This window comes from Drosophila virilis, chromosome X, assembly GCF_030788295.1.
Source record: "Drosophila virilis strain 15010-1051.87 chromosome X, Dvir_AGI_RSII-ME, whole genome shotgun sequence".
NCBI lineage: Eukaryota > Metazoa > Arthropoda > Insecta > Diptera > Drosophilidae > Drosophila > Drosophila virilis.
In genome coordinates, this window is record NC_091543.1 from 976,857 (window position 1) to 995,731 (window position 18,875).

Here is an 18,875-nt window from a genome sequence, read left to right on the forward strand (position 1 = left end):
ATCTAAAACAAAAGTTAAATTCTCCTAAGGTTACGGATCCTTGTGCATAGTCTATTTTTGCTTGACATGCCTCAAGGTATTCTCTCCCAATCAGAACATCATAATGCTCTGAGAAGTCGTGAATATAGAATTTTTGTTTGCTCGGACAAATTTTGCTTGCTCCTAATCGTATACTTTGTTTTAATTCAATAACACCATTTATGGTGTGAACCTTTAATGTTTCGTTGTAAACTGGAAAATTTAAGCGGTTTGTTTTCATTAGATTTATGGTTGAACCTGTGTCGATGACACATTTTAGAACTTCGTCATTCATAATCAATTTTATGAATGGATTTCTTCTGTTTGTTCCGAGGCTTGCTGATGAAAATTTTCGGATGTATCCATTTTCATCTGCCCACTGTTACTATCTCTTTGACGTTTAGTCGGAGGGTTTGGTGCATTCAAGCGTGAATGGGACTGATTTTGGTAGTTTAAGGGATTTTGGTATCTACCTTGACTTAATTTCTGTTGGAACTCGTGGTGAGCTTTCTGATTGTCTTCGGACTTATTATGCTGTTTATTTTGTGCGTGATAACTCTGATTCGTGTTGGAATAGCCACTTGAAATGGTGGTTGGGTTAGCATTTTGCTGATAATTTCCCATGTTCCTACGATTGTTATTTGGATTTCCCTGAACATTATTATTTTTAGGTTTTTCAGTAACGCTATTTTCATATAATCCCTCTCTTTGAGCTACTTGCTTTAGTTTTTGTGTCGACGTAATGTCGTGTCTGGCTAACATCATGAAAAGCCTATCTGGTAATTTTTTTGTAATAACATCTTTGATTGTGTTATTCATAGCATTTGTATAAAGGGTTGTATTGCTAGGTATATTTTCTAGTGCTAACTTATTTAAAATAACAAAAGATTTATTCTCGAGCTCCTCGATGAACTTACGGACGTTTCCTTGGTAATTCGTGTTGTATAAGCGTCGAAGGAGTTCTTCAAATGGTGTCTGCACTTTGTATTCTTCAATCAATGCGTTTCTCAGCTCCTGCCAAGTGTTGGCTGCTGTCCTTTGTGATATTCTCTGAGCATCTCCTGTGACTTGCAATTCGATGGCTCCGTATAAGATGCTATGTTGTCTAACATCTCGGGTTGGATACAGGTGTAGGATGTAATCTATCCTTTTAATGAAGGCGTTTAGTTGATCCGTTGATCCGTCAAAGCTTGGCACCTGTCTAAGTTGTGAAAGGGCCTGGTTGAGGTGTTGTTCTGATAATTCCATTGTCATCTTGGTGTAATACACTTTTTTTTGAATAGTTTTGAGTTTGTAGGTTTGAACTTTATTGTTCTTTGATTTTGCACTTTTATTTTAAGTTAAAGTTTGTGATGGATTATTGTGCAAATGTTTTTTTTTTTTTTTGTGTGTGTGTCTTAAAAAGACTCAGTAATAACGTATTGCAGGGATCAAACGATATGCAAAGCCAGTCGTTATTAACTGTAGTAGCTTTATTGCCCAAAGGGTCAATATTATTAAGCTACTAATGACCCGAAGGTTCTTGTGCGGATACGTATTCGAGAAAATTTTTATTACACTCCGACAACACTTTCGGTCGCGATTGTGCGTTAGATCTGGGAATTAATTATCCTTTAGCGATCTTTAATTTTTCCCGACGTATCCTACCGGCTGCGCCAATTAAGTTTTGCACGTTAGGTTACTATAAAAAATATATTTCAATTTATTATTTTCACTTAACGGCTACTTTTGTTGAGTACATTCAGATTTGCTTCCCGAATAAGAACTGATTTATCTAACTGTTGCGGTCGCTTAGCAAACTTCGCTTTGAGAGAGTTTGAGTCAAAATTGAGTGAAGTTTGAGCTGCGTCAGCAATTATGCGTGGGATAGTACTCTGATGGGAACATTGACAGTGGCGTGATATTTAGGGTGAATTGTTTATGTCTACCAAAGGGGGACAGTTTGATCTTGACCAATGTCGATGTTATCACCAGGCTCTTTGTTTACAATATTAGAAATGTTTATAATTGTGCTTATGCTTATGTGCTAAGATATGTTAAAGGGTGGGTGCGACTATGGATATGTCACTATATATATATAGAAATAGCTGCAATAGCTTAACGCTCAACTCAATTACTTAGCTTTAGTTATTATTTAAACATTTACGCACTTTCTAAATGATAATTACAAAGGCTTAATATAACACGAGTTGGAGGCGATCGACAAATCGCTTTTCCTTAACTTTTTGCTTGCTTTTCGTTTTTTCTTTCGTTTTTCTTTGAGAGACTAATAAACAGATAAAATGGTTTAACATCGGCAGAATTGGTTTGTTTTTTTGTTTTTAAGCTTAACTTAAATGCGGTACAAGTACAAATACAAATACAATAAAAGTATAAAAAAAAATTACACATAATTCAATTGTTAATATCGAAGACGTCATGTCTAAATACATAATAGGAATACAGTTCGTTATTCATTTTCATTTCTTAGGAGTGATATGAAGTTTATGTGTGTGTGTGTGCGGGGGAGTGCGAGTGTCTGCATATGTGTGTGTGCGTGTGTTTATATGTGTGAGTTTGTATGTCTGTTGTGTGTGTGTGTGTGTGTGTGTGTGTGTTGTTCTGATGCCTTGAGATTTGATTTTCGTTCTTTGACTTGCAATTACAGTTAGAGTATAAAAAATCACTAGCTAAATATGTACGCATACATATATAGTTACACACACGTGCATATATGTGTATATGTATATACACGAGTGTGTGTTTGTGTGTGTGTGTGTTTAGAGTGCAAAAATAAACAGATAATTTAGCGCCCATCGTGAACTTAACTTAAAAACTGCGTACAATATATATATATATATATATATACGTCTATATATCTATCTATATATATATATATAGTTGTATATATATAGGTGTATATATATGTAAATTGCACAAACGTGCGCTAACTGCCGCCAACCTGCCGCCCGAGCCCGTAGATGTTTGTTCACTTTTGTGCCTGCATGCGCGCCTGCATCTGGGCGAGCATCTCCTGCATGCGTCGCAGCTCCGCCTCCTTCTCCTGCAGTATGCGATCCTTCTCGTTGAGCACACTATTGACGCCCACCTGTGCGGTTCCGTTATTGTCTCCGCGCTCCGATTTGATGCCGTTCTCCTTGCCTTTAATGCCCTTGGCCAGGCGATCGGAACGATAGTTCTCGTAGTGCACCTCCTGTGTGACCTCCTGCAGATCCTGCATATGTGTGATCAGCATGGTGCGCAGCTTGATAAAATCACAATGATCGGGATTTTCGACCTCAACTACGCCCCAGGGATAGAGGCGGCCGCGCACCTTTTTGCCTTTGACCTCGAGCAGGGTATTGGCGCCGCAGACGGCAAAAGGCACAGCTTCTTTAAGTTGCTTCACTTGCTCCTTGTAGTCTTCGTCCTCATCTGAATCACAGTCGGGCAGTGGATAGATTTTGATGCCATGGCTCTCAATCTCCTGCATAATGCGGCATTTCAAGCGCAATATCTCCTTTTTCGTCAGACAATCCGCCTTGGCTATAACGGGCACAATGTTCACCTTCGAGTGCAGCTTCTTCATGAACTCCACGTCCAAGGGTTTCAGTCTGTAAATTTACAATGTATATACATTTTTTGTTTTGTTTTGTTTTAGCTGATCAGCTGCTCGATTTACCCATGTCCGAATGGTGATATAAAGTAGAAGCAACAATGTATGCGATTGTCCACGATATTGCGACGATTCAGTCCGCTCTCGTCCTGGAGGAAGCGCTCGTATTGCTCATCAATGTACTCCAGTATGGCGCTAAAGCTATTTGAATTATCGATGGCATCACCGAAACCGGGCGTATCCACAACAGTTAGGCGCAGCTTGACGCCGCGCTCCTCAATCTCCACGGTGGATGCCTCCAGTTTGACCGTTTGCTTTTGTTTCTCTGTGAGACAAAAAAAAAAAAAAAATGAACATATGGAAATGCATCGAGTTTTGATATTGTCAAGCGCTCACCTATGGCATCGGGTATGATGCGTTCCGGATACAAATCGGTCAGAAATAAACTGTTCACCAGCGTCGATTTGCCCAGACCCGATTCGCCGACGACCATCAGCGTAAACTCGAAGCCCTTCTTAACGGACTTGCGATGCACTTGATTCGGCAGATTGGCGAAGCCCACATAGCCGGGTGTCTCAATGCTGGAAAACTGCAACGCACACACAAATAATTCAAATCAATTTCAATATTTATTAATGGGTATTGCGGAAACCAATCTGGTTGAGTCATCAGCGGCTTATCTATTGCTGCATTTTTTCTCGCTTGCACGCTCAAGGCAGGCTGAACTAGAGCTGAGCGCGTGTTGTGACACGATTAATTATTGAAATTGAATATTTTCATGTAATTAATACATGTGAATAAAAATGTAAAATAAAAAAAAGGAAAGTATATTAAGTGAAAATTAAGCCGCCGCGGACATAAAAAACATGCAGAACGCACAAATGTTGCTCGTACTCGTGTCTAGTTAGAAAAATTCGACACGCGCCCATCTCTATGCTTGAGTACAGCTATGGTCTGCGCGGGGGGTGGCCGAGTTCGAAGCCTGGCTCAAAGAAAGTAGCGGCGTTATTTTGGAATTCCAGACACGCGCGAGTTTCTCTTGCATATCTAAGCCGTGCACAAACACACACACACACACACACGCACAAGCAAACATGTGCGGCTAAGTACATGCACACATTTATTATTTTCATATATCATATATCTCTATAAGTACACACATACAGCACTTAAAGCCATTGACATTGCGAACAGTGTGTACATATGCATGCACATAGTATGTAGGTCACAGGCCGCAACAAAGGAACATATACTTAAACTGACGCCGACGCCTTTTTTTATTTGCCGGCTTTAGTGATTCATGCTGCACTTTTGGGTGAACCAATTTTGAATATCAAGCGACGATTAATTAACTTGCACGCACACACATATGTGAGGTGCATATTTGTGTTTGTCTGTGGTGGTGTGCATGTGCAGCAGCAGCGCATTGCAAGCTGCACACATGAGGAATTTGCATGATAAGCCGCAAACACACATATACAAAACAAGAACGCCATCGTCGTCGCGAGCGGGGATTGATACGCTTGATAAAACCGCGCCCTATATGTCACCACTGAGCCAACGCGAGTAACGATGCGAAACACTCACAAGTACACTCAATTATTTGTATTGAATTTATTAAAGATATATATACATTACTTACGCCCTTTGTATCAGCCATATTAAAAAAACAAAAATTAAATGACGAACAAAATATGTTGCTCATGAACTGAAATGAACTAGAACCAACACACACTGAATGGCAAGCAGTGTGACCAGCATGTACATTGCTTGAATTGGCCAAAAATGTATCGAAAAGCAACCGAAAATACCTTGAGCGTCGAAATGATTGCAAGATTGAATTAATACAACATTTACCGATTTAGCTGTTAAATTACAATTAATAAAAGCATATTAAGTTAAAAAAAAAACAATTGTCGACAACATAACTATGCAGCTTGTGGCCATTAATGCGAGCTAACAGATTGCCATTTTAAAGTTGAACGCAGTGGCAACCTCGGGGAAATGAACGGAATTTAAGCCGTTAATAGTCAAAATTGAAACTCAAAATTTAAGAAATTTAAAATTTAAGAATTGCAGCGATTGTTAGCTCAAATTTGGGATAAACAAAAGTTGTATGGCTTTTATAACTGGTAGTATTTTATTTTTAAAACAATAGACATATTTATGTATGCTGCTGGATCATGACGCACATGCACTTTAATTCAATACAATACATACATCGATGAAATTCAAAGTTTTGATAGGGTTCGGGTATCAGGCCGATGTTTAACTATATAATTCACATTTATTTCATTTCTTTTCTCAATATATGTATGTATTTATGCGCCCGCAATCGCATCGTTAACTATTTCGAATTACACATATACATACATTTATATTCGTGTATATCTATATATGTGTGTGTGTGTGTGTGTGTGTGTACGTATGACGTTGACAAAACATCGACTAGAATATGCAAAAATCTCAAAAAATTAAAATATAAAAACAAAACAAAACTAAAGAAAATGCAACCGAAATCAAAATCATAGTTCAAAAACGTTATGGCGTTAAAGGAATACACATAGATACATATATATACATATCTATATATATATATATATATTTTGCTTTGAACTAATGCCCCTCCATCCTTCCAAGTCGGTTTGATCAATTATGTTATCAAGCGCGGCGCATGCAGACCGTGCACATTCTCGATGGGCGGACAGTGGGTGGCGCCCGGCGGACCCCAATCGTGGAGGCCGCGCGAATTGGCCAAACGATGCGTCAGCCGATGGGCAATGCTGAAGCCGCCGCTGCCCTCCAGCTGGGTGAGCACAATGATCACCTGCCTGCAATGGGTTACCATAATTAATAAACGAGTCGAGGTTGCACGCGTTAGGGATACCCTGTAATCAGCTGTGAGCCGACTCAAACATTGACAGTGGTTCGGTTCCGGTTCCGAACTGGTGCCTGATAGTTCGATGAACTAGATTTTTCTGTAGACACGAACTCAGGCTTTGATTCGAACCGCGTTTTTTAAATATATATACATTTTTTCAACATATATAAACTTTCTTAAATAAATATATACATTTTTAAAATGTATATAAACATGATTTTAATATATATATATACATTATTAAAATATATATATACATGGGCTACTTTTCCTTGGGTTCCTTGGGATTCTGGGTTAAAACTTATTTGCAGTCTTTAAAAAATAAATAATGTGCTGCGAATTTGATGGGCATGCCAAATTTAGGAGATTTAGCTCCCATTATCTCAAAGAAATGCTCTAGGAAACTTTGAAAGCCGTCTATATATATTATATACGTAATATTCTTCGAGTCAAATAATAATATTAGCTATTGTGTCGAAAACTTTTTCGGTTTTCACGCGATTAACTATCCTACATACGAGCAAAATCGTATCTCCGTGAGATACCGTGATGACATATGGGAACAATAGGTCGGAAATAGTTTTTTGATATTTGTGAAAATTAGGTTTAGCTTTAACTTTGTGCATTGAAAGCTAATGCACACATCTGCTAAGTCTGTGGACAGGGTATTTAATTGTTCTGACTGTGTACAGGGTATCGCTGTGAGTCGGTATTCGCTACGCACCTTTGCAGCGGCGGCACAGAATCAACTGTTTTGAGCTCGCCGCGCGTCGAGACCACATTGTAGCTCTCCTGGCAATCGCACTTCACATGAATCCATTTATTCTCATGTCGATTCTCAACCATAACCACCAGTCCAGCCCAGCCCTGGGGGGAATGATGGAGAGAGGGCATAAAAGTTAGGAACAAATTGAAACATGAAGACGTCACCTACCTTTGTCAAATAGTAGGCGGTCATGCCTTCGCGTCCCTCATGCCGCTGGCCCTTGGTCAGTGTCAGGCTGATGATGGCATCGGCGAGCAGATGGGGCGAGGGCGTTATTTGCTCGACCAGCAGCCGCTTGGAGCTGTGTATGGCCAGTATGCACTGCGGATACTGATGCGGATCCTCGATGCCGGTGTGCCAATGATTGAAGGCCAAACAGACGAGCAAATAGATGTCACGCTCCAGCATCTTGTGGCAGCCAACAAAGCCGCGCACCTGCAGAAAAAATATCTATAAGACTGTAGCTTGGATGGGGCTGGGAGCAGACACTACCTGCCGCTTGCTATGCTCGACGAGGCGCCCAATCTCCGGCGCTGCCGGCGAACGTGTGCGAAATATCACAACGCAGAGATCGAGCTGTGAGCGTTGCGATTTCTCCGAGTTGCGTTGACCCTCCTGGAAGAGCGTAAATTCGGCCTCGGTGGGCTCAAGCACCGTGAGCAGCACGCACGAAATGGAGCACAACGGCTGGAGTGTGCCCTGTAGACGCACCTCATTCCAACCGGAACGCACCTTACAGATATCGATACAATCAAAATAGTTGAGCACATCCTCAAAGGAGATCCAAAAGACGCCCTCAGAGGCGCCGTGCGGCATTAGAGCATCACGCAAATCATCTGTCCACAGGGCCGAATCATCTGACCAATCGCCGCGCCACGAATAATGTCCCCACGGATTGCGCAGCTTGAGCAAACGATGTCCCTGTATATCCTTGACATCCAGCACCGAGTAGGCATGCCGCGGCCGTAGACCCTTGTGCTGGTACTCCTCCTCGTCGACCTTCATGTTGCCGCCGCCACAGCTGGCGCCCATCAGGAAGCGTACACAGCGCGAACTCAACAGCTGTGCCCAGATCAGATCCTTGTCCAGCTCATCCTCGCTGGGCATGGGCAACGAGCTGGCCTGCAACGGTATGCTCTCGCATGGTGCACCCGTGAGCGTGGCCAGGCCCTCGATGGCACGGCCCGAGACGAGCGCCTCGTAGCAGCCATGGATTTTGGCCACCGCCTTCTCGATGAGCGGCACCCAGAGCTGTTTGCGCTTGGCCTGCGAGTAGACCAGATGTCCGCGCTTATCGCACGGCAACAGATCATCGACAAGGACGGTCGTCCATTTGCCATCCTTGCACAGACGCACCTGATAGGCGCCCTGGGCGCATATCTCCTTGGTGACCAGCACCTCTTTGACGAGATCCTCCCGTTCGGCCAGCACGGCCAATGCGCTGAGCAGCCAACAATTGCCCAGCACACCCTGACAGATGTCCGAGGGCAACGGCGTACGGAATACCGCCCATGGGGGATAGGCGCCGCCATCGCAGTTGATCTCGTGGGGTCGGCGCCACTGCACCACCGGATTGCCGCCATCCGCTGCACTGCTGGCGGGATTATAGTACAAGCTCTTGGGCGCCGGCGGAAATGAATCATCCACGAACAGCTCGCTATTATCGCGACAATATTGTATGATATTTTGCCATTTGGTCAGCGCTTCTGTCTCCTCCAGCTGGCGCAGATTCTCCATTAGTTTGCTCTCCTGCCGGATTTCGTTGAGCGTAGCGACACGCATCGATTTGCGGGCCAGGGCATCCGTCAGCACCGTATGGACCAAACCGCGCGGACTCGAGCAAATGTCACAGACAACGGAGGCGGCACAGTTCTCGTATGTGCATGCCGGGCACTGCCATTTCTTAACCGAGCCGCTGGGCAGGATTAGCTGCTGCTGCAGATTATAGGAGGAGCTGGCCGCAGAGGTGGGCATAGCCATTGATATATTGCGCGGCACTATCGAGCCGCCGGTGCTATGACGCTTCGGTATGGCGCCCGATGAGCTGCGCTGCTGCTGCTGCTGCTGCTGCTGCTGTGTCTGCTGCAGCTGCAGCTGTTGGATGGCCGTCAGGACCGGTGCCACCGCCGTTGATCGGGGCGAGGGACTGCGTGAATTGCGATGCGCCAACGGCGGCAGCAACTGCAGCTGAGCCGTTGGCGTCGGCGTTGGCGTATTGTGTTCACCCAACGTCTGACTGCCGCCGCCGACGGTCGCCGTCGTTGTGTCCTGTTCCTCGTACGACTGGCCATCGGGTCGTTCGCGCACCGTGTCCGCCACCGGCAGCAGACGCATCGATTTGCAGGCACTGCACAGGCCCACCGACAGCGAATTCTTGAGCGTGCAATGGCTGCAGGTCCAGAACTCGCCCTTGCGCAGCGTCATGTCCTCAATGGAGGAGATGCTCTTCAGCTTCGAGCCGCCGCACACAATGCACGCCATCGCCGTTGAGTAGTTGACCAGGGTGCACTTCTTGCATGTCCAGGGCTCATCGCTGCGCGGCTCCGCACCAGCTGCAATTGGGAAAAAGGTCACATAATATAAGCTAATCGAATGTATTTTCCATGGAAATTTTCCAAAACAAAACAAATGTAGATGCCAGCTTTTGTGGTTTTGGGCTGAGCATTGATTATCAATCGATCAATCAGTCAGTTGATGATGTTCAATCATTCTTATAGCCAATAAATCAGTCAGTCAATCATTCAGTTCGACAGACAGTCAATCAGGCAGACAGCTAGACACTCAGTCGAGCAATCAATCACTTTCAATTCTCAGTCAGCCAGTTCATCAGTCAATCAATCAGACAGTTAGTCAGTCAGCCAGCCAAGCATGCTGTCAGGTAGTTAGTCTGTGAGTTAGGCTATCAATCAATCAGACACTTAGGCTAGCTAATTAGTTGGTCAATCAGCGTGACATTTAAACTGAATTTCATTCAATTAGTTGATTAGTTAGATTGATCAGTCAATCATTCAAGCAGCCTGACAGTTGGTTAAAAACTCAGTCAGTTTTCGGTCAGAGATTCTCAGTCAGCCAGTTTATCAATCAATCAGACAGTTAGATAGCCAGGTATTAGTCAGGCTAAGAACAGGGCTAGCTAATCAGTTAGTCAGTTAGATAGTTAGTCGATTTAAACAGGAATGCAATCAACCATTTGATTATAGAACGAGTGAGTCAGTCAGTCAGTCAATCAATCAGTCATTCAATTAGTTAAATATACAGTTTATGGACTTACGTGCTGCTGCTGCTGATGCTGGAGATGACTCTGCTGTTTGCTTGGATAGTGTCTCGCACATCTCACAGGACTCGGACCAGAGACGATTGTAGGCATAGGAACATTTGCCGCATGTCCACATCTTGCGGCTGCCGTGCAGCAGCATCGATTGCGGTTTATTGTCGTTGCGTGCCGCTGGAGGAATGAGCCGATTGCTGGCCGTGATCGGTGCCAAAACAGCTGCTGCCTCATGCGTGCTGTACACCAAAGAGAGAGAGAGAGAGGGAGAGAAAGGCAGAGTGTATTAGAGCGAGAGGGAAGCAAAGCGAACGCACAATTAAGTGCCACGCAATCAAATTAAAAATCAAATAAAATTACAAAAATTACATTTAACAATGAGCAAGGCAAAAGAAGCGACTGCCGCTGTTAATTGCCATTTAATTTGCAAAAAAAAAAAAAAAAAAACAACAGAAACAAAGCCTCGACAAAAACAATACACAACACAAGAGGTTTTTATCTTCGGCACACCGAAGTCACAGATACGCTTGCTGTTCAATTTTGTGAGTCAGTCGCAATTAGAAAATGTGAAAGCTGATAACAGCCTATGTATATACCCTGTGCACAGGTCTATCAAGCGGGCATGCCAGCCTCAACTATGGGCATATTAATTGCTATTAATTAAACATGACAAAACTTAAAATTAACTCTACTAATTAGTCAGTTAGATTAGCCTAGATAACAAGCTTTCAATTACTTTAAGGTAATTAAATCCAATTCAATAATTTGCTATTAGTTAACATAAAGAACTGAGTGGCGTGTAAGTAAATTAATTGATTAATTTTTCAAATAATAATCAAGAGTTACAAGACATTAATTACTTTCAATTACTTTGCTCAAAAGTACAAGACATAGAGTACTTTCAATTACTTTGCTCAAGTCTTCATAGCCACAGTTTGTGTAATTAGCAATTAATTAATCTTAATTAAATGCCTGGCAGGTAAAGTAATCAGCCTTAATGATTAGTATAAATAGGATTCTAAGCCCTGGTTACACAGTTAACATAATTAAACTGCGCTAATTTCTATTATTAACAATTACTTGAGTAATTAAACGAGCACTGAAGCAATTACTTAAGCAGCTAGTGCAAATTACAAACAATAAAATTGCAGCAGAAAAAGTAATTGCAATGTTTGAATTAAATTAAAATTATTTGAAAGTAATTAGAAAAGGTAATTGCAGTGCTAAAATTGATTGAAAATTATTTGAAAGTAATTAAAAAAGTAATTGCAATATTAAAATTAAATTAAAATTATTTGAAAGTAATTAGAGAAAGTAATTGCAATGGTTAAATTAAATCAAACTTATTTAAGAGTAATTAGAGGACACAGCCTGCGGTTAGGGTATACAAAAAAAAATTCAAGCGTGGCGTAAACTATAAACCAAATTAACCAAACGCACATACATACAAATCGAGATATATATATATGCATATAAATATATATATATATATATGCATGTATATGCACAATTGCGTATGAGTAAGCTCTGCGCAGTAATTAACAAACAGCAGCAAATTAGAAATATTAAAACGAAAGCGAATTGATAAGTTATTGTTGCTGTTGTTGCTGTTGTCAAGAGGTGTCAAATGTCGCTTGCTGTTGGCTGACAACAACAACCATTGCTAGTTGTTTTTGTGTTTGTTATTGTTATTGTGATTATTGCGTACATTTTCGATTCAGTTGTTTTGCGTGGTCCCTTCCACACCTTCGCGTATATCGAATGCTCGGATGCGTGATAAAAATCAGATGCCGTTGCAACAGTTGCTGCCGCAGCAGCTGCTGCTGTGCTGACGTCCGCTTCCACACTGTTGGCTTCATTGCTGCTGTGCTCGGCAGCTGCTCCTGCTGCTGCTCCTGTTGCTGCTGCTGCCTCGCTGCTATTTTCGAATACGTCAAAGCTACTGTTGTTGCTATGGCTGCTGCTGCTGCTGTTGTTGTTACCTAGCAGCAATGCTGTTGCTGCTGACGTCTCGTTGCTAAGCTTCTTTTTGTGTAGCTTGTGCTGTTTATTAACCTGCGCATATATGGGTGCCATTGGCTCCGCCCTAAGCTGTTGCTGCTGTTGTTGTTGCTGTTGCTGCTGTGCAATTGCCACACATTCGTTTTCATAGAGCTGCTGATTTAGCTTGTTGCTGCTGCAGTTGTTGTTGCAGCTACTGCTGTTGCTGTTGTTGCTGCTGCTGTTGACATTGTTGTTGTTGCTCGTTGTATCACAAGGCTGCATATTGGCATGACGATTGCTGCTGCTGCTGCTGCCGCTGATGACGCGTGTTGCCGGCTCCGACCAATCGTTGACAGCTATGAAGACGCCATTGCGCGGTATGGTAAACTGTGAGCTGCTGCCGCCGCCGTGTTGCTCGTGTGCCCTGGTGTTGCTCATGTGCTGGGCGTTGTTGAGCTCCCGCTGCTGCTGCTGCTGCTGCTGCTTGGACTGCGGCTGGCGCATGGGCTTGGCAACAGCTGTTGGCGCTGTCGCCTTGGCTGATCGCGACAGCGTTGTTATGGTAAAGTTATATTTCTTCTTGGCACAAGCGTCGCGTACTTTATTATTTAGATTCTTGTTGTTGTTGTTCTGCTTGCGGCGACAGAAGGTATCATTGGCAATGGCAAAGCGTGAATTGCTGCACGCAACTGGCGCTGCAGCGACTGCAACTGCAAAAGTGGACACAGATTAGGCATAACACTAGCTTCAATTCCAATCATGACTTACGGCTCTTGTGTGGCAACAAATGTTGCTGCTGCTGTTGCTGCTGCTGTTGCTGCTGCTGTTGTTGTTGTTGCTGTTGCTGGTAGCCGAGTGAGGCTTCGTAGGGCAAATTGAATATGTCCTTGCCCAGATTGCTTACATAGCAAATGTGACAGCTGCGTGCCGAAGCGACGACGGCGGCGGCGGCGGCGGAGGAGGAGGATGCGGATGCGGCAGAAGAGGAGGATGAGGCGACAGCCGTTTGGGTAAGGGCCGTGCTCTTATCTATGGAATTGCTAAGACTTTGCGTGCGTCTAAAGTAGGCGTAACGGCGCGATTTCAAATGACGCCGATTGGAATGTTGCTGCTCCTCCGTCTGTTCCAGCTGCGAATGATGTAGTAATAGTGGCTCCTTCGTCGGCTGCTGCTCACCAACGCTGCTGTTACTGTTGCCGCTGCTGTTGACGACGCCGCCAGCGACGCTGCTGCAACTGTTGTTTAGCTCCAGTTTTGTGCCAGCTGCGGCTGTGGCTGCGGCTGCCGCCGCCTCATGACGTCGCGTGCACAGAGTCTCCTTGTAGATGGGCGCCAAATAGCTAACAGTATCGCAGATAACACAATGCCATGTCACCGAATTGTTATCCGTATCGCAGGCGCGACAAATCCAACGGCGATTCAGCGCCGGATTGGAAAAATGACGATATAGCTCTATTGAATTTTTTATATATTTGCGCGTCGCCTCGCAGTCAATGCAATTGGCTGGCAAATTTTGGCTATTGCGCTGCGGACGCTTCAAGCAGCCGCGCAGCAGCGACTTGTAAACGTGTCCGGGATGCTGCTGTTGTTGTTTTTGGTTGTTGTGCTCAGTTCTGGAAACAGAATGGAAACGGAAAACGTATGCATGGGCACAGTTAACGGACAATTAACTGTTATAGTTGTTACTCGGACTGGAACTGCAACTGTAAAGGTTATTTCAATGTGGCCAAACCATCCAATGGGTGCGTTTTTTCTTTTCTCCTTTTTTTTTTTTTTTTTTTTTTTTTTTTGTTCACTCCAAATTTGCAATTATTATATTTTATTTTTAATTTTTCTGTTGTGCTTTTTCACATGCGATGCGCAGTTGGAAACAGCCAAAAATTCTGAATCAATAAAATTGTAAACAAAGTTGCGTTTCTTTCGCATCGATTTTCCCCAAAAAACCAAAAACAAAGAAATACAAAAAAAAAAAAAAAACTGCTGTTTTTGACAGCTTTTTGTTGTTGCTGCAGTTGCTTCAATTGTTGTTGTTATTGTGTATACTCTGTGTACAATACCCAAACATACACGCACACACAGACAATTATACACAGAGAGAGGGAGAGAGAGAACAAGAAAAGGACAAACACGCACGTACACGCACACATGCAATTTCGGTTTTGTTCGGTGTAACGGTAAACTCTGACTGGAGCTTTTGTGTGCACCCAAACACACACACACACACACACACACATACGCACACGCAGGCACATACAAGTGTGTGCATATGCCAATATAAATGTACATATGCATGTATGTATGCTTACCTGGTCACAGTTTTGTGCTTATCAACAATTGTCGCGACCTCCTCCTCATCACACTCGGCGGCCTGTTCAGTCGCCCCCGCTGCTGCCCCTGACACAGCAGAGCCTGCAACCAGGTTTTCATGCTGTCGCTGCTGTTGCCGAGGTTGTTGTTGTTGTTGTTGTTGCTGTTGATGTATCCAAGTGCTTTGGTGTCGCAGCGGCTGGGATTGCGTTTGTGACGTTTGCTGATACAATGTTGCGGTAGGACTGGGGAATACCTTGCGCACGGTGCCACAGTTGAAGCATTTTAATGATTCGGTCGGATTGATGGTATTGCATTTGGTGCACGACCATTGCAGTACCGATGATATTGTGCCCATATTGCAGCCACTTGTATTAATACAATTGAAATTTCACATTCGACAAATCCGCACAATTCACGACAATGCTGTATGTGATGAGAGAGATAGAGATAGACAGAGAGAGAGAGAGAGGGGGGGCCGGGGCCAGATGCTGATTGGTGGAAGGAAGTTTTGAAATTCACAGCAAGCCGTCGTTAATTGCATTTAACAGTCACACGCCGCGCGCCCGATTTAATACTTTGAACTGTTGCACCACAACACATATTTAGTATATATTGTGGGCCAACCTTGTTGTAGATACAGATCCTTAAGCAACAATAATGCTAGCGCCAGCCAACCAACCAGCCAGCCCACCAAACCTACTGATGAGCGATAGTTTAGTGACAGTTGGTTTGAGTACTCGTGAGGGTCGTTTCAAACGTATATCGTATAAAATTGATAAGATTATTAGGCATTACTTTCTTATTTATCAGCTAAAACCAAACCAAAACAAAGCACAAGTGGTCTAAAATCCTTAGACAAACTGCACAAAACGACTATTATAGCGTGTTTTATGCGAATGTGTATATTGTGCGTACACAGATGTCTGTTTAAATATTGGCCATCTCTATGCTTGGCAGTGTGTGTGACCATAAAATGCAAAATTTGCACTTGTCGATACCGAGTACAATTGCTCAAACACACATTGATTTGCCGAAACGTATTTGATAAGGCGACAAAATTTAACAGTATCGACTAAATGCTATAGCAATTAGATAATCATTAATAAAGCTCTTACCCAAATTAATGATTTGAGTGTGCGTCCAGTTTGGGTGGGCTTAAAAGTCACATTTTTTAATGTTTCTGAGTTTTGTGCTTTTGTTAATAAGTATCGATAGCGCTGGTATTTTTAAATAACAAGTATCGATACTCTGACGATATTCGTACCCCTCGTGCAACAGTTATTGAGTGGCCCTCAACGTGTTTTGCTTCCCAAACAACTCGAAATTAATTGCGCCATGCAAAAGCAAAAGCGTAAAGGTCCTGGCAGACCAGGACCACGACCGCCGCCCAAGCCGGCCACCAACCACAAGCCGAACAAACAGCACAATCAGAAACGGGCCAAGGAGCTATCACGCTCCAAATTGGCCGCAACCGAAATGGAAATCCAGGAGCTGCGCGCCAAATACGATGAAATCGATGCAAACAGCATCGAAAGATTTGCACAATTCCCGCTGTCACAGAAAACGCAAAAAGCACTAGCCGAATACAAGTACACAACGCCGACAGAAGTGCAGCGCCAGAGCATTGGACACGCGCTACAGGGCAAGGATGTGCTCGGAGCGGCCATAACCGGCAGCGGCAAGACCTTGGCCTTTCTCATACCCGTAAGTGCAGCCGGACTTAATTAAAATATAATAACTTCTAAACTCACCTCTGACAGGTCTTGGAGCATCTGTATATGAACAAATGGTCGCGCTCGGATGGCGTGGGTGCGATCATTATATCGCCAACGCGCGAGCTTGCCTACCAAATATTCGAGACGCTGAAGCGGATCGGCAAGCATCACGACTTCTCTGCGGGTCTAATTATTGGCGGCAAGAATCTTAAGTTTGAACGGACGCGCATGGATCAGTGCAATATATTGATATGTACGCCGGGTCGTCTGCTGCAGCATATGGACGAGAATCCGTTGTTTAATACGACCAGCATGGAGATGTTGGTGCTGGACGAGGCAGATCGTTGCCTGGACATGGGCTTTCAGAAGACGCTCAATTCGATTATCGAGAACTTTCCGCCCGATCGACAAACTTTGTTGTTCTCGGCCACGCAAACGAATACGCTGGAGGATCTGGCGCGACTCAATCTGAAGGATCCCGTATATGTTGGCTATGGAGCAGCTAAGCCCACAGCTGCTGCTGCTGCTGCGGCTGCTGCGGCTGCTGATACAAAACCGGGCACATCAACGGCGGTCTTGGCCCTGCCCGAGCTGCTGCAGCAGAGCTATGTGGTGCTACCGCTGGAGGAGAAGATAACCATGCTCTGGTCGTTCATCAAGAATCATCTGAAGCAGAAGATTATTGTGTTTGTGTCCAGCTGCAAGCAAGCCAAGTATCTGTACGAGATATTTTGTAAATTGCGTCCAGGCGTTGGCCTACTCGCCCTCTACGGCAGCCTACATCAGGATCGACGTATTGCCATCTACGAGGATTTTCTACGCAAGAGCCATGTGGTCATGTTTGCCACAGATGTGGCATCACGTGGTCTCGACTTTCCGGCCGTTAACTGGGTGCTGCAACTCGACTGCCCGGAGGATGTGTCCCAGTACATCCATCGAGCGGGTCGCTCTGCGCGCAACAAGGCACGCGGCGAATGCCTTCTGGTGCTGACGCCCAGCGAGGAGGAGCACATGATTGGTACACTGCGCGAGCAGCTGCATCTGGATATACGCTGTGTGCACATCGATCCCAAGAAGCTGTTCTCGCCGCGCGTCAAAATTGAGGCGTTCCTAGCCCAATTCCCCGAGCTGCGCGCCTCGGCGCAGCGCGCTTTTCTCGCCTATTTGAAATCCGTGTTCCTTATGCGCAACAAGCGGCTCTTCAATGTGCTCAGCCTCGATCTGGATGCCTATGCGCAGTCGCTGGGCCTGGCCGTCACGCCTCGTGTGCCCTTCATTGAGAAGCTCAAGTGGCGACAGAAGCAACAGGCGGCACAGCCGCAGCCGGAGTCGGTGCCGGAGCTGAGGGCGCCATCAAGACGCTTCGGTGGTGGCGATGAAGAGGAGGAGGAAGAGGAAGCGGACGATTTTATTAAGATCAAGCGACGGGACCATGATGTTGAGGGTGCAGCTGTGGACCTGGAGCTGACGCTGGACGCACAGGTAGAGGAGCCGGAGCTGGTGGTGCCCAAGCGCGAGAAGAAGCTGGTGACCAAAGCGGCGCTGGCCAAGAAGGCAATCAAAAAGAACCTTCAAGTCAACTCCAAGCTCAAGTTCGATGAGGATGGCCAGACGCTGGCCGACGAGCGCAATCAAATGAAGGCGCTGACGGCCAGGGAGCAGCAGAAGCAAAAGGATGACGATGGCGGCATCAATCTAATGCTATCCAAGGCGCTGCTCAACGAGGAGGATCAATATGATAAGCAGCGTTTCCGGGAGCTGGTCAAGCGGCGGCACAAGCTGCAGCGCGAGAAGCTGCGCAAAAAGGCGGAGCAACAGCAAAGCGACGAGGAGCAGGCGGAGGAGGATGATGAAGAGCAGCAGCAGCAGGATGAAATGGAGAGCGAGAGCGAGCAGTCTGTGGACTTGTCCTGGCTGCCAGATCCGGATAAGCTGTACAAGAAGAGAGTTAATGACGAGGAGGAGGAGGCGGAAGAGGAGGAGCAGGAGCAGGAGGATGAGGATGAGGATGAGCCGGCCTTTAAGAAGTCCAGAATAACGGACAAGCTAACGCTGCTGGACACAGAGGCCATTGCGGCCAATTTGCTGGCCAGCTAAGCAACATTTAGTTGTAACATCGATTTAATAAATATGGCAACAACAAATTTGAAATGCTTCACAAATATTTGGAAAATGCCCACAAATTTATTTTTTGCACTCCATAGCCTGACATTTAGCTGCATATATATGTGTGCATATACATATACATTAATAAATACATATATATATACATACATCTATGCCTGAGAGAGAGCGAGAGAGTATGTGTTATATGGGAGCGCTTGGTTAGTGGAGAGGGG

At 44.6% G+C, this 18,875-nt stretch overlaps 3 protein-coding genes across 4 annotated transcripts; 1 reads left to right on the forward strand and 2 right to left on the reverse strand.

Moving 5' to 3' along the window:
* Nucleotides 1-2,007: 2,007 nt before the first annotated feature.
* On the reverse strand, nt 2,008-5,389 carry Septin1 (Septin 1). Of its 2 annotated transcripts, none has more exons than XM_002058261.4 (4): nt 5,256-5,389; nt 4,010-4,202; nt 3,680-3,938; nt 2,008-3,611 (listed from the first exon to the last, which is right to left on the reverse strand). In XM_002058261.4, the coding sequence occupies exons 1-4, from the start codon at nt 5,316-5,318 to the stop codon at nt 2,987-2,989; spliced, it is 1,140 nt and encodes a 379-aa protein (XP_002058297.2). In that variant the 5' UTR covers nt 5,319-5,389; the 3' UTR covers nt 2,008-2,986. The 2 variants fall into 2 exon arrangements, with proteins under 2 accessions (XP_002058297.2, XP_015025115.2); XM_015169629.3 differs by lacking the exon at nt 5,256-5,389 and adding an exon at nt 4,778-4,813.
* Nucleotides 5,390-6,266: 877 nt separating this feature from the next.
* On the reverse strand, nt 6,267-15,545 carry sol (small optic lobes). Its single transcript, XM_070207945.1, is given in 10 exon segments — nt 6,267-6,444; nt 7,219-7,361; nt 7,429-7,695; nt 7,753-9,812; nt 9,887-9,917; nt 10,532-10,567; nt 10,569-10,767; nt 12,237-13,221; nt 13,280-14,124; nt 14,818-15,545. Coding segments are annotated over 10 exon segments (5,103 nt in total). The 5' UTR covers nt 15,177-15,545.
* Nucleotides 15,546-16,073: 528 nt separating this feature from the next.
* LOC6634644 (probable ATP-dependent RNA helicase DDX10) lies at nt 16,074-18,680 on the forward strand. Its single transcript, XM_002058259.4, has 2 exons — nt 16,074-16,525; nt 16,582-18,680. The coding sequence occupies exons 1-2, from the start codon at nt 16,157-16,159 to the stop codon at nt 18,631-18,633; spliced, it is 2,421 nt and encodes an 806-aa protein (XP_002058295.1). The 5' UTR covers nt 16,074-16,156; the 3' UTR covers nt 18,634-18,680.
* The last annotated feature ends 195 nt before the right edge of the window (nt 18,681-18,875 follow it).